This window comes from Phocoena sinus, chromosome 10, assembly GCF_008692025.1.
Source record: "Phocoena sinus isolate mPhoSin1 chromosome 10, mPhoSin1.pri, whole genome shotgun sequence".
Taxonomy (NCBI): Eukaryota; Metazoa; Chordata; class Mammalia; order Artiodactyla; family Phocoenidae; genus Phocoena; species Phocoena sinus.
Genome location: NC_045772.1, coordinates 197,940 through 211,001, shown reverse-complemented (window position 1 = coordinate 211,001; position 13,062 = coordinate 197,940). Strand labels below are relative to the sequence as shown.

The 13,062-nt window shown below is 37.2% G+C and overlaps 1 protein-coding gene and 1 non-coding gene across 5 annotated transcripts in view; one reads left to right on the top strand and one right to left on the bottom strand.

Moving 5' to 3' along the window:
* Positions 1-13,062, bottom strand: part of SYCE3 (synaptonemal complex central element protein 3) — a 28,106-nt gene that overhangs the window by 13,384 nt on the left and 1,660 nt on the right. For 2 of the 4 annotated variants that reach the window (XM_032646355.1, XM_032646353.1), the window contains exon 2: positions 8,169-8,277. In XM_032646355.1, the coding sequence (XP_032502246.1) occupies positions 8,169-8,277 (109 nt within the window). Of the gene's footprint in view, positions 1-8,168; positions 8,278-11,967; positions 12,084-13,062 lie in introns of those variants that run through there. The other 2 variants (XM_032646356.1, XM_032646354.1) reach the window with 2 other exon arrangements.
* LOC116761465 lies at positions 3,460-3,566 on the top strand. The gene has a single exon (XR_004352030.1). It is a non-coding gene; the product is annotated as a U6 spliceosomal RNA (small nuclear RNA).

The window sequence follows — 13,062 nt, the reverse complement described above, 5'->3', positions numbered from 1 at the left end:
GAAGAGTGGGAATTGACTGGGGAGGGGCAAAAGGAAACACTTTGGAGAGACAGAAATAATTTGTACTTTGACAATAGTGTTAGTTATACTGGTGTATACATTTTGCAAAACTCAGTGAACATTACACTTAAAATATCTATTTTATTATTTATTTATACCTAAATAAAGGTGACTTAAAAGCAATAAAAAACAAGAACACTATTTATCAGTACTTATGGGTTGCAATGACATATCTAGAGATAAATGCACAGCTCCAAATGTTTTCATAACTTAAAAAGGAATAAAAATAAATGAATAAAGCATTTAACTCAAAGTTTTACTAAAACAATAATAAAATTTTAGGGAAGGCAGGACGAAGAAAGCCCAGAAATCCAATTAATTTAGAATGTAGAAAAACAAATGCATATTAAGATGCTTTCCCTGCCCATATGCCCTTCTCTGAGACTCTGTCTTCATCCACAGGTCCTACAGATGTGTTGAGCTTAAACTTCTATATTATCACCCATGTGGCCTAGCCTAGCCACTCATGATGTACACTATTGCATACTTTGTAACATTTAAAAGTAACAGATTGGAAAGTAACAGCATCTTGGAAAGAGCTGACACACATAATTCTGAATGAAAAAAAAGTACGAAAAATATATAATCATTTATAGAAATTTAACATAAATTTACCATTTATAGAAATTTCAAATAAATGTATAAAATAGCAATATACATTTCACAAGAACATACACACACAAAAAATACACATTAGAATTGTTGCCTACGGGTGGAGAGAGGAAAGGGAATGGAGCATGGGGACCGAAGGGGATAAGTAAAAAAATTAAACTAGTAGTGCCCTGCATGGACCAATGATCATAATGTATCACAAACTGAGGAGTATGATAAAATCAATTCTCTACATCTGAGGTTGAAAATAAAGAGACAAGAAAATTGTTATACAACAGCATAATCAGGGAACAGGGGGACAGTCTTGAGGCACTGACACAAAGTAAAATGGAAAATAACAAAGAAATAAAATGGATTACAGAGATGATGATGAAGATAAGACAAAAAGAGACAGACAATATGGATAACTGGAATTTCTGAAGAAATAAACCAAATAAATAGAATTAAAAGTATCCAAAGATACGATAACTGAATAAGATCTTATAAAAATACTCAAATCGGGCTTCCCTGGTGGCTCAGCGGTTAAGAATCCACCTGCCAATGCAGGGGACACTGGTTCGAGTCCTGGTCCAGGAAGATCCCACATGCAGCGGAGCAATTAAGCCTATGCACCACAACTACTGAGCCTGCGCTCTAGAGCCTGCAAGTCACAACTACTGAGCCCGCGAGCCTAGAGCCCGTGCTCCACAACAAGAGAAGCCACCACAATAAGAAACCTGCGCACCACAACAAAGAGTAGACCCCGCTCACCGCAACTAGAGAAAGCCCGCGCACAGCAACGAAGACCCAACGCAGCCAAAAATAAATAAATAAATAAATAAATAAAATAAATAAAAAATACTCAAATCTGCAGCTCTAGAGATCTAACATGTCCTAGGAAACATGTCAGAGCATATTAACAGCAATCTTACGCTGGTGAAGTATAGAACTACAAGAATAAAGAAAGAATCTTACAGGCAGAAAAGTCACTTTTAAGAGGCAGAGTGTTTCACACATCTTCACAGTGCCACTAAATGCTGAAAACATATTTTACGTTATAAAGAAAATAATTATATACCTAACCAAGTTACCATCCAGTTACAAACATAGATATATTCTTAAGCATTTATGAATTCAAAGAATACAATGTGCAAAGCTATAGTTACTAGGTTTAACTCTTTGAATTATTTGAATACAGAATGGGTGAGTCTCAACAACCTTAGGAATTATGATTACAGAATAGAGTGTAAATGTTGTAAATGTTATTGTTAATGTAAACATTATTTGTACTTGATAATATACAAATACAGGTAATAGTATCACGAAGGACAGTCGTGTCTCAGTTTCTTTACTTGTAAATAGGGATAATAACAATCCCTATATCTCAAAAATTGTTGTGAGGATTAAATGAACAAATTCATATAGTGCTTAGTATAGGATATAGCAATTAATAAGGCATAAATACTACTGATCAGTGTTATTAGATCCTGAATAAAGATAAAAGATACAACTAAAAAAAAAAAAGATACAACTGAAGAAATAACACTAATTTCCTTAATGTTTCCCCACAAACTTTCTTAATTTTAGTATAGTTTTTATGGTGAAGAAATATTTATTTTAAGTAAAGAATTTCTTCAGTTTCACTTCAGTTTAAATTCTTAAGTAAAATTAAAGGTAGTACTCTTTATTTTAAAAGTAGCTTGTATAGTATGATTCCATTTTCATTAAAGTGTATCTGTCAAAAAAAGATTCCTCTATGCATCCCGTATCGGTCCATTATTCTGTTTTTGCATAGAGAGAGAGTTGGAATCACGTTTGCCAGTGTTAACAGTAGTTAATTCTGAGTGGCTGGATTTTGCTGATTTTAAACTTTTCTTGTTATTTTCTATTTTAATTGAATTTACTTTGTATTTTAAAAACAATGTACATGCAACATTTCTTTTAAAAATCGTTGTTTATTTAATAATTATCAACTTATGAATTATTAATATTTATTAAATAATAAACATGATTATTCATTACAATCATCTAATAATAGTTATTTATTTTAAAATGCTATAATGCTATATATAGCAGTAATCTAATAAATTAGAAAATACTGATGAAATGGATGAAGTGGGAGGATAAATGAAATACACAAACTGACACAATCTTAAAGCATTAACCAAACAAGAAATTGAAAAAGTTATCAGAAGTTATCTCTAGCAGTTTCACCATTAACTGTTCAATGAAGAGTTGTTTCCAAATACTATACGTATAATTTCAGAATACAGAAAAAGAAGACTCTAGAGGCTGAGTAGAGCTGGATATTACTACAGTTTGACCAAGTGCCTTTGAGCAAGTTATTTATTTATTTATTTATTCTGGCTGTGTTGCACAGCCTGTGGGATCTTAGTTCCTTGACCAGGGATTGAACCCGGGCCCTGGCAGTGAAACCGCTGAATCCTAATCATGGGATCACCAGGGAATTCCCTGAAAAAGTTATGTAAACTCTGTAAGCTCTAATTTCCTCTTCATATGTAAAGTGGAAATAATAATAGTGTCTCTCCCCCATAAACTTGTTAGGAAGAATAAGTGAGATAATGTGTGTAAAGCATATGGTAAAGAGACCAATACATGGTAAACAATAAACATAAGCTATGAATAATAAAATTACTACTATTATTATTATTAGAATAATACAAAATATCCAAGAATCTACAGCCTTCCTGTACACTAGTATTAATTATTTAGTAAATAAAATAGAAAAACACCCCATTTATAATAGGAACAGAAACACAGAAGTAAATGTACTGAAAACTCTCGAGAGTGCCCCCTTTGATGGCATATATACTAAAATTGGAATGATACGGAAAAGATTGGCATGGCCGCTGTGCAAGGATGACCTGCAAATTTGTGAAGTATTTCACATTTTTATGTAATGAACAGCATGATGACTATAGTTAACCAGACTGCATTGTATATTTGAAAGTTACTAAGGGAATAGTATCTTTAAAGTTTTCATCGTAAGGGAAAAAATAACTTGTAACCATGTGAGGTGGTGGATATTAACTAAATGCATTATGGTAATCATTTTGCAATATATACATATATCAAGTCATTATGTTATACAATCTAAACTTATACAATATTATGTATCAATTATATCTCAATAAAACTGGAAAAAATAAAATAAAATTGAAGGCAAAAAAAATCTGGAGAAAAATATTGCAAAACCCTTTGAGACATGTTAAAGACATGTTAAAGAACACTGGAATAATTGGAGAGAAATAGCACATTCCTACCTGAGAATGCTTAATGTTAAAAATACATCATTCTTGGGTTTCCCTGGTGGCGCAGTGGTTGAGAATCTGCCTGCCAATGCAGGGGACACGGGTTCGAGCCCTGGTCTGGGAAGATCCCACATGCCGCGGAGCAACTAGGCCCGTGAGCTACAACTACTGAGCCTGCGCATCTGGAGCCTGTGCTCCGCAACAAGAGAGGCCGCGATAGTGAGAGGCCCGCGCACCGCGATGAAGAGTGGCCCCCGCTTGCCACAACTAGAGAAAGCCCTCGCACAGAAACAAAGACCCAACACAGCCAAAAATAAATAAATAAATATTTAAAAAAAATATATATATATCATTCTTTCTATATTAACGTATAGGTTTAACACAATTCCAAATAAAATATTAAATGAATCTATTATTCATCTGGAGAATAAACATGTGAGAATAGGTATAAAAAGAAAAAAGGAAAGAAAAAAGAATAATGAAGGGGAACTCACTGATTAATAATAATGAAACCAGTGTGATAAGCCATAAAACCTAACATATTATATAACAGGTTAGCTATCTCCGCTCTACTATATATAAAAACTTCATGAGTAATAAAGAAATTACTTCTAAACTAACAGGATAGGATGGGATGGATTTGGGGATGAGGGAAACCAAGTTAGAATCTCTCCTTCTACCTGAGAAATTGTACATTCTCAAGGCTCACCCCCATAAGGCATTCTACAGCTAAATTTGTACTGTATCCTAGGTCATGAGTTGACTTAAGTTCAAGAGAACAGAAAGAGAAACTTTAAGCCTTGGAGTCAAGATGATTTGGCTTTTTAATACTGCTTAAGTTATGCATATATACTTAATAGTTTAAAATAAGCATGTGTATTTATATAAATACATATAAATATGTACACTTACATTTATTTGCTGGTTGGTGCCTTTGATAGTTGATGACTGCTTGTTTGGTGACTTTCCTTGCCCTGTGTGGTCACTGGAAAAATTGGGCAAGAGCCTTCCCAGGGACAACAGAGGCCAAGAACTTACGTGTTGGGCTTCACTTTAAGTTTAACCTAAAGGGTAAGGGTGTGAGATTCATCATGGCCCCAAAACATGCCACTTCTGTCAACAATATTTACCCTAACTTGACCTAGAGACACGATGACAAAATAGTTCTGCTGCTTACACTTCAGGTAGAAAAATACTTTATTGTTCTCAACCGTTGGATTTGAGTCCGTGGACCCAAGAACGTACTGTTTACTTAAGAAATTACAAAAGGTAAACTTTACAAAACGTTTTAATACTATTTAACCTGTGGTTGCTTATATGTTGATAAAAACATATCTTCACCAGCTGATAAACTGCTAAAGAAAAAATTTGAAAGATGTATATTGTCCCCCAAATTAGACAACTGTGCAGAACATTTATATAAAAATAAAATAATAAAAAGAGGAAAATATGTGCAACTAAAACGAAGGAAAGAATAAGCTAAAGGGGAAATAATGGACCTTCCATCAACTCAAGGAATGTGATGTGGAAAAGCACCAAGGGGAGGGGATGTGGAATGATGCACCGCAGAAGCCTCATTCATGCCAAGTAGATGCAGGCTACATTTGTTTTATTTCTGTGAGAAAGGAAGTACACAAGCCTTCCAGGATGTGCAGATGCTTAAATACAATAGTTGAATCTATCAAACAATTTCAGGTTTACTTAGAAAACTTAAAAGACAAATTTTTTAAATTGTAAAGCTAAGTCTTTTATGTGACTTGTTTCCATATAAACACCTGTCAACCTTGTCTCTAAGGTGAGAGAGCATTGTTTTTACAACACTACTACCTTAGTAATATCATCTTAGCAATATTAACTTTTATTATTACTTAATAACTTACTTAACTATTACCTTAATTACTGTTGGAATTATTTGCCAAAAAGAGAGACTCTAGTGAATCTAAATAAAAATGCAGTACACAGCCTGGCTCCTTTGGCACACCAGATAGTTTAGAATTAAATGTTTAAAAACACAAACAGGACTTCCCTGGTGGCGCAGTGGTTAAGAATCTGCCTGCCAATGCAGGGGACACGGGTTCGAGCCCTGGTCCGGGAAGATCCCACATGTCGCGGAGCAATGAAGCATGTGCACCACAACTACTGAGCCTCTGCTCTGGAGCCCGTGAGCCGTAACTACTGAGTCTGTGTGCCACAACTACTGAAGCCCACGTGCCTAGAGCCTGTGCTCCGCAACAAGAGAAGCCACCGCAATGAGAAGCCTGTGCACTGCAACAAAGAGTAGCCCCCGCTCGCCACAACTAGAGAAAGCCTGTGTGCAGCAAAGAAGACCCAATGCAGCCAAGAATAAATAAATAAATTTATAAAAAAAAAAGAAGAAAAAACAAACACAAAGTAGAAGAAAATATAAATGACTATTTCACTGATCTTGGATTAGGGAAAGGTTTTCTAGGCATCACAGTAATGGGAATAAATCTGAAAGGAAAATATTGATACATTTTTACTACATATGACTTCTGTTTACCAAAGCTTCGTATACAAAATTAAAGGAAAATAACAAACTGGGAAAAATATTTACTACAATTTTGAACAAGTCTTAATACATAAAGAGCTCTTACAAATCAATAAGAGATGCTATCACAGAAATCTGTTATTCTCTTATTGTTCTCAGTGCCAAGCCTGAGGTAAGGCTAGCCCCTTTTTAGCCTTTAGTTCTGCAAAACATTCCTAATTGGCCTTCCTGCCTCTAGTCTTCCCTCTCCGAACCATCTCTCACACTGCTACCAGAGGTATCTTTTCAAAAGGCAAGTGTCTTCCTTGAAATCCCAAATGGCTCCCTATCACCTGAACAAGAAAGGTAAACCTCTTTAGCTTGGCGCTGAAGACCCTTCTTCTCACCATTTCAGCCTCTTCTTTCTTTGGCCTGCCTCTTTGTGAATCTCATGCACTAATATGACTTCTTGACTATGTCAGTCTTTCCCACACGGGCACACAGCCTTGGCTATCTCCTCCTACCCACGGGCCCTACCCCATCTGTCCAATCCCTGCTGCTTCCCTAGTGCTCTGCTCTGTTCAAAGCCTCACTTGCTTCCCCAGGCAGTCAGCCTCTCCTTCTTCTCTTCTACCTCCCTGGTACTTGGTATACACCATTATTAGCATTTCCCAGGTTATAATTTTAACATAAAGTTAAAATGTGCTTTAATTTTAATTTATATATTTAAATTATAATTAGTCATCTTGATGTCTGTTTCTGGCCCCTGCCCACTTCTTCTAATGAAGGAGCATCTCTATTCAACTTTGTATTCTTAGAAAAGCACATAGTAGGTGCTTAGTAAATGCTGTTAAATAAGAGACTATTTAATTAGATTGAAGGAATTAAATAACTTATAGTGGAAAATGAATTATAGAACATTTTAGCAAGGTATATATAAGACTTTCAAGTACATGGGCACAAAATTGCAAACATTTCTAAGCAGAAATTTTCTGAAGACTGTTGTAATAAATGGAGATTATTTATAAACTAATAATGTCCTTAAAAATAATTTGTTTTCATTTGAGTAGAGTATGCAGGCTTTCTAAAATTTGTTTTACATTATGGTTTTCTCTAGCAAAACTTAGGCTCACACAATTATAAGAATTACACATATTCTGAACTAGTAAAGAACAAATTAAAAACTTATAATGGTATCACTACCACTGCTAGTTACCGCTTAGTGGAAACATGTTGAATAAAATAACAGACAAACATTTTTTTCCAAAAATGGAGAAATTTGTTGAACTCTACTGCTGCTTCATTACACTGGCTGTACCTCCCATTTCAGCACCTCGCCAGTCTTAGCACTATTTCTCTGAACTCTTCTGATTTAAATGATTCACAGAAAGTATGTTCCAACTTTGTTCACAGGTGTTATATTAACATAATTTGTCATTTGCTGAGTACTTGAGCTTGGGTATGGTACTGTGTGCCCAGTTACAAAAGAAGAAGTCACTATTTCTGCCCTCAAAAAGATAACAGCCCATTTGCAGAAATGAGATGCAAACGCACATAAAATAATCAGAAAACGAGTCAAGGCAATATTCAGAGGTTCGTGTAAAATCTTGTGGTACAGTAGTTATATGGTGCAGAAGTTGAAAAGTAGTCAGGGAAGACCTGGTTGAGAAGGCGCTTGATTTGAGCTTAGAAGTGTAGGGAGGATTTGAGCTCTTGGAAAGAAGGGTGAAGGTACCCTGCCTGGGAAAACATCTTACCTGAGATTTTTTCCATCTCTTCCAATAGCTTTTCCAAGTCTTTATTCAGGTCTGACAGCATTTTCAGCATGTTTTCATAGTTTCTTTCACCAGGGTCAGAATCAGCCATCTAGGCAGTGCACAGAAAGAAGATGCAGTGAGACAAACCAGTGTTTTAATTCTAGCTCCACTACTCAGCTGGGTAGCCCAAGCCGGAAAACTTAGGTCATCTTTAACTCCTCTTATCTTCCTGACCTAAGGGGTCACTGAAACTCACCAATTGTATTTGTTTATGGAATTAACATTAAATCATCTATGGGTCAGGAAGGGTCAGTGCTTGAGAGTCACCAGTAAACTGAATCCTGCCCTTGTGGAGATCATAGCCTGGCCCAGCTCTTTAAAGTCTCTCCTATCACTGCCTTCCTCCCTCTCTCCAAGGTTGCTGCTTTAATTGAGGTCCATGCCATTATCCACCATTGATTACAGATTTACTGGGCATCTACTATGTGCCAGACATCTACTATGGCTCTGGGGACACTGCAGCGTATCTGAGGATCCAAATAGACTGGATGCTGTCATGGAGCTTCCATTCCAGGGAGAGAGACTGATAATAGCCAAGTTAACAGTTTCATAAAGATACCTTCAGTTTGTGGTCACTGCTACAAAGAAAATAAAAAGGATGGTGTAATAAAGATTTTTCATGGGGAGAAATGCTTTGGCTTGTAAAGTCCAAGAAGTCCTTTCTAATGAAGTGACATTTGAACTGCCATTTGAATGACAAAAAGGAGTTGTCATGTGAAGATCTAGGGGAAGAGTTCTAGACAGAGGGAATGGCTCAAGAAAAAGTGGGAGTGTCCCTGGTGTGTTTTAAGGAATAGAGAATGGGGTTGAGGAGAAGAGTGGTAGGACATGAGATCAACTAAGTAGGCAAGAACTTTGGTTTTATTTTGAGAGTGCGGAAAAGCCACTGGAGGTTGAGAGAGCAGGGGATTATGTGATTATGTTTTAAGGTAACAGCAGACTTCAGCTGCTGTTTGGAAAATGAACTGCAGAAGGCTGAGAGGAGGAAAGAGTGGGAAGACCAATTAGGCAGGAGAGCACTAAAGTGGTCTAGAGATGACAGTGGCTTGGACTTCAGTGATAATATGAATAGTGAGAAGTGAAGTGTTGTGGTTATATTTTGGAAGATAAACCAACAGAATTGGGTACAGGACTTGTGTCAAGGTTTGCAGGGGCAAGTGATGGGAAGAGAGAAAGTAAAATGACTTCTAATTTTGGTGAGAACAACTTAATGGATGGTGGTGTTATTAACTGAAATGGGGAAGAGTAGGAGAGGAGCAGATTAGAAGGTAAACCAGGTGCTTTTCTTTTTTTTTAGGCTGTGCCGTGTGGCATGTGGGATCTTAGTTCCCGGACTAGGGCTCAAACCCGTGCCCCCTGAAGTGGAAGCTTGGAGTCTTAATCACTGGACCGCCAGGGAATTCCCAGGTGCTCTATTTTGAACATGTTACTACTATGAGATGCCTATTAGGCCTCCAATTGGAGATACAAATAGGCAGTTGAATACATGGGCCTGGAGTTCAGGAGACAGGCCGAAGATAAAAATATAAAGTTTGGAACTAGTGGAACAAGCTCTCTTCATCTTTCACTTGGACTATTGTCATAGACTCCTAACTGGTCTCCCTGCTTGTAGCTTCCTCCTGTCCAATCTATTTTCCAGTTCACTCCCAGAGTGACCTTTCCTAACGTACAAAACTAACCATGTCACACTGCTTGAAATCCTTCAATAGCTCCTATTTCTTTCAGGATAAAATACAACCTCTTTACTATAGATATAAGATCCTTCATAATCTAGCTCCCGACTGCCCCTGTTCTCATCTAGTTCCAAGATGTGACAAAATAGCTGAAAGCCTTAAGAGATCCAAAATGTAATGAGATATTATTAAATATAATAATAATCTCTTGTAAATAGAGATTATTATTTACAAGAGATGTAATGAAAAGATATCCATGAAAATAACACAAAACTCTGGAAAGTTAAAAATCTCTACAGTTTTCTTACAAAAGGAAGTACAAAATGGAGTAAAATAATTCTATCACGTGGGTGGTTACAAAAATCTACGTGAAGGCAAAGAAGTAGGTAATTACATACTTCATACATACTTCATATCTAAGTCATGTGGACTGCTTGCTCAATTTATTAAGTTGTAAAGTTCCACTTATATTATTTTATCCATACATTCAACACTTATTTATTGAGTACTATTTTAGATCTGAAGATACAGCAGTGAACAAAACATTAAAATCCTTGAATAAGATTAATGAGTGAAATAAATATAAGGAGGGGATAAGTACTAAAGAAAAAAAGTTAACTGGAGGTGGAGGGTGGGAGAGAGTGTGTACAGGGTGGTGGCTGTACTTCAGATAAGTGTGCAGGGAAGGCCTTGCTGAAGTGATTTTGACTAGAGAGCTGGAGGAAGTGAGAGAATGGTGAACCATACAGGTATGTTGGGGAAAGTGCATCCCAGGCAGAGGAAATAGTAAGAACAAAGGCCCTGAGCTAGGAGCCTGCTGGATGAGCCGGAGGAAGAGCAATAAGGGTGGTATAGCTGGTGTAGAGAGAGTGAAGTGAAGAGTAGTAGAAAATAAGGTCAAAACTTGGTGGGTGAAATTGAGGTGGGCCTTAGAGACCACTGAAAAGACTTTGGTTTTTTCTTTGAGTCAGATGGGAGCCTGGAGGGTGATAATCTGATTTACATGTTAATGAATCACTAGATTGAGAATAGCTATACGGACGTGGGTGGAGGCAGGGAGACTAGTTAGGAGGAGGTCACTGGAATAATGCAGGTGAGAGATAACAGCTCAGATCAGCATAGGACTGATGCAAGTAGTGTGAAGGAGGACCGTTCAGGGTATATTTTGAGGGCAGGGCTGACAAGATTTGCTGATGCGTCAATGTGAAGTCAGGGACAACGCTAGGGTATTTGACTGGGCAACCAGAAATGGTGGTACAATTAACTGAGACGGAGGAAGACTGGAAGAAGATAGTTTGCATGGGAAAGAAATAACTCAGTTTTGAACATATTAAGATGCTTATGAGGCATCCAAGTGGGAATGGTGAGTAGGCAGCTGAATAAATGAATTCAGGGGAGAAGGTAGGCTAGAGATAGAAATTTGGGAGTCATCAGCATATAGGCGATATTTAAAGACATGAGAATGGGAGAGATCAAGGGAGAAAACACAGATGGAGAAGAGGCCCAACATCAAAACTGGGGAGATGCAAAGGAACCAGCCAAAGAGACTGAGGAAGAGGGGCCAGAGAGGCAGAAGGAGAACCAGGAGGGTCATGTTTCGGAAGTCAAGTGCAAACTGTTACAGAGTCACTGAACCCCAGCCAATGTCCTCTGATCATTATGAAATCTCAGCAAGCTGAGAAGACAACTCTAAAAAGCACAAGACACTGGGAACTATACTCAATATTTTGTAATAACCGATAAGGAAAAGAATCTGAAAAAGAATGTAAATATACATACATAAAACTGAATCACTGTGCTGTACACCTGAAACTAACACGACATTGTAAATCAACTATACCTCAATTTAAAAATAAATAAATAAAGTAAAAATAAAAAGTACAAGAGAAGGAAACTCTAAAGATCATATGGGTGAATAACTTATAATTCTGGGAAGGTAGGGAATTAAGATAGGAAATATTAAGAGCATAAAAACTAGAATTACAGGTTTCCCCACTATCCAAAAGTAGAGTGTTTGTATAAAACCTTCCATAAGCCAAAATGGCATAAGGCAAAGAAGCAATTACCTTAGGACACATCTTGCTAATGAACGCACAAAATAAACCAAGATAAAGCACAGATGCTCACAGACAAAGTTCAAAGCTGTGGCAGCCTGATGCTGAGATGCAGAGTGTAGTTCCCCGGGAATGAGCTTGGCGGTGCTACTCTCAGTGCTGGGGTGCACACTGCCTCTATACGGCTCGCTGCAAAACAAATGCAGGACGCTATTTTCATTTTTTACCTTTTTTTTTTTTATAAAAGCCAAAATCCTCTTCATATTTCTTTTGGTTAGTGAAACAGGTACTAATGTAGGTTTTTCATAAAAGTGGAGTGGTGTGAAGTGAACTTTCACAAAGCAGGGGATACCAGGGAAGTCCTGACTATCTGTTATTATATGCATTTGAATGTTTAAGAGAATCGGGTCTACCAGAGTAGCAGCTCAGCTTTGTCACTGGAGTTTAAAATGTGAAATTGATTATGGGTTGTAATTTTAAGTCACAGTCTTAGTAAGTTTATAGGAGTTCTAGGACATTTAAGAGAACTTGAGGTTTACAATATTTGTAAATTTTTCTTATGATTTTTATAAGAATTACATGGGGACCTCCCTGGTGGTGCAGTGGTTAAGAATTTGCCTGCCAACGCAGGGGACACGCATTCGATCGCTGGCCCGGGAAGATCCCACATGCCGTGGAGCAACTAAGCCCGTGCGCCACAACTACTGAGCCTGCGCTCTAGAGCCTGCTAGCCACAACTACTGAAGCCCACTTGCTGCAACTACTGAAGCCCGCGCACCTAGAGCCTGTGCTCCGCAAGAGAAGGCCCCACTTGCCGCAACTAGAGAAAGTCCACGAGCAGCAATGAAGACCCAACGCAGCCAAAAGAACTTTTTTAATTAAAAAAAAAAGAATTATATAAGAAGGTAGGATGGTTTGTTATTAAGACAACTGAGGTACTTAAAGAAGTAGAATACATTAAGTTTATTATTAAAAGTTTAAGTTTGTAAATGGAACAAAAACATTGTTACTATTAAAAATATGCTAGACCTAGAATAAGATTAAAAGTTTAGAATAAGATAATCCTATTTAGGGACTTCCCTGGTGGCAAAGTGGTTAAGACTCCAC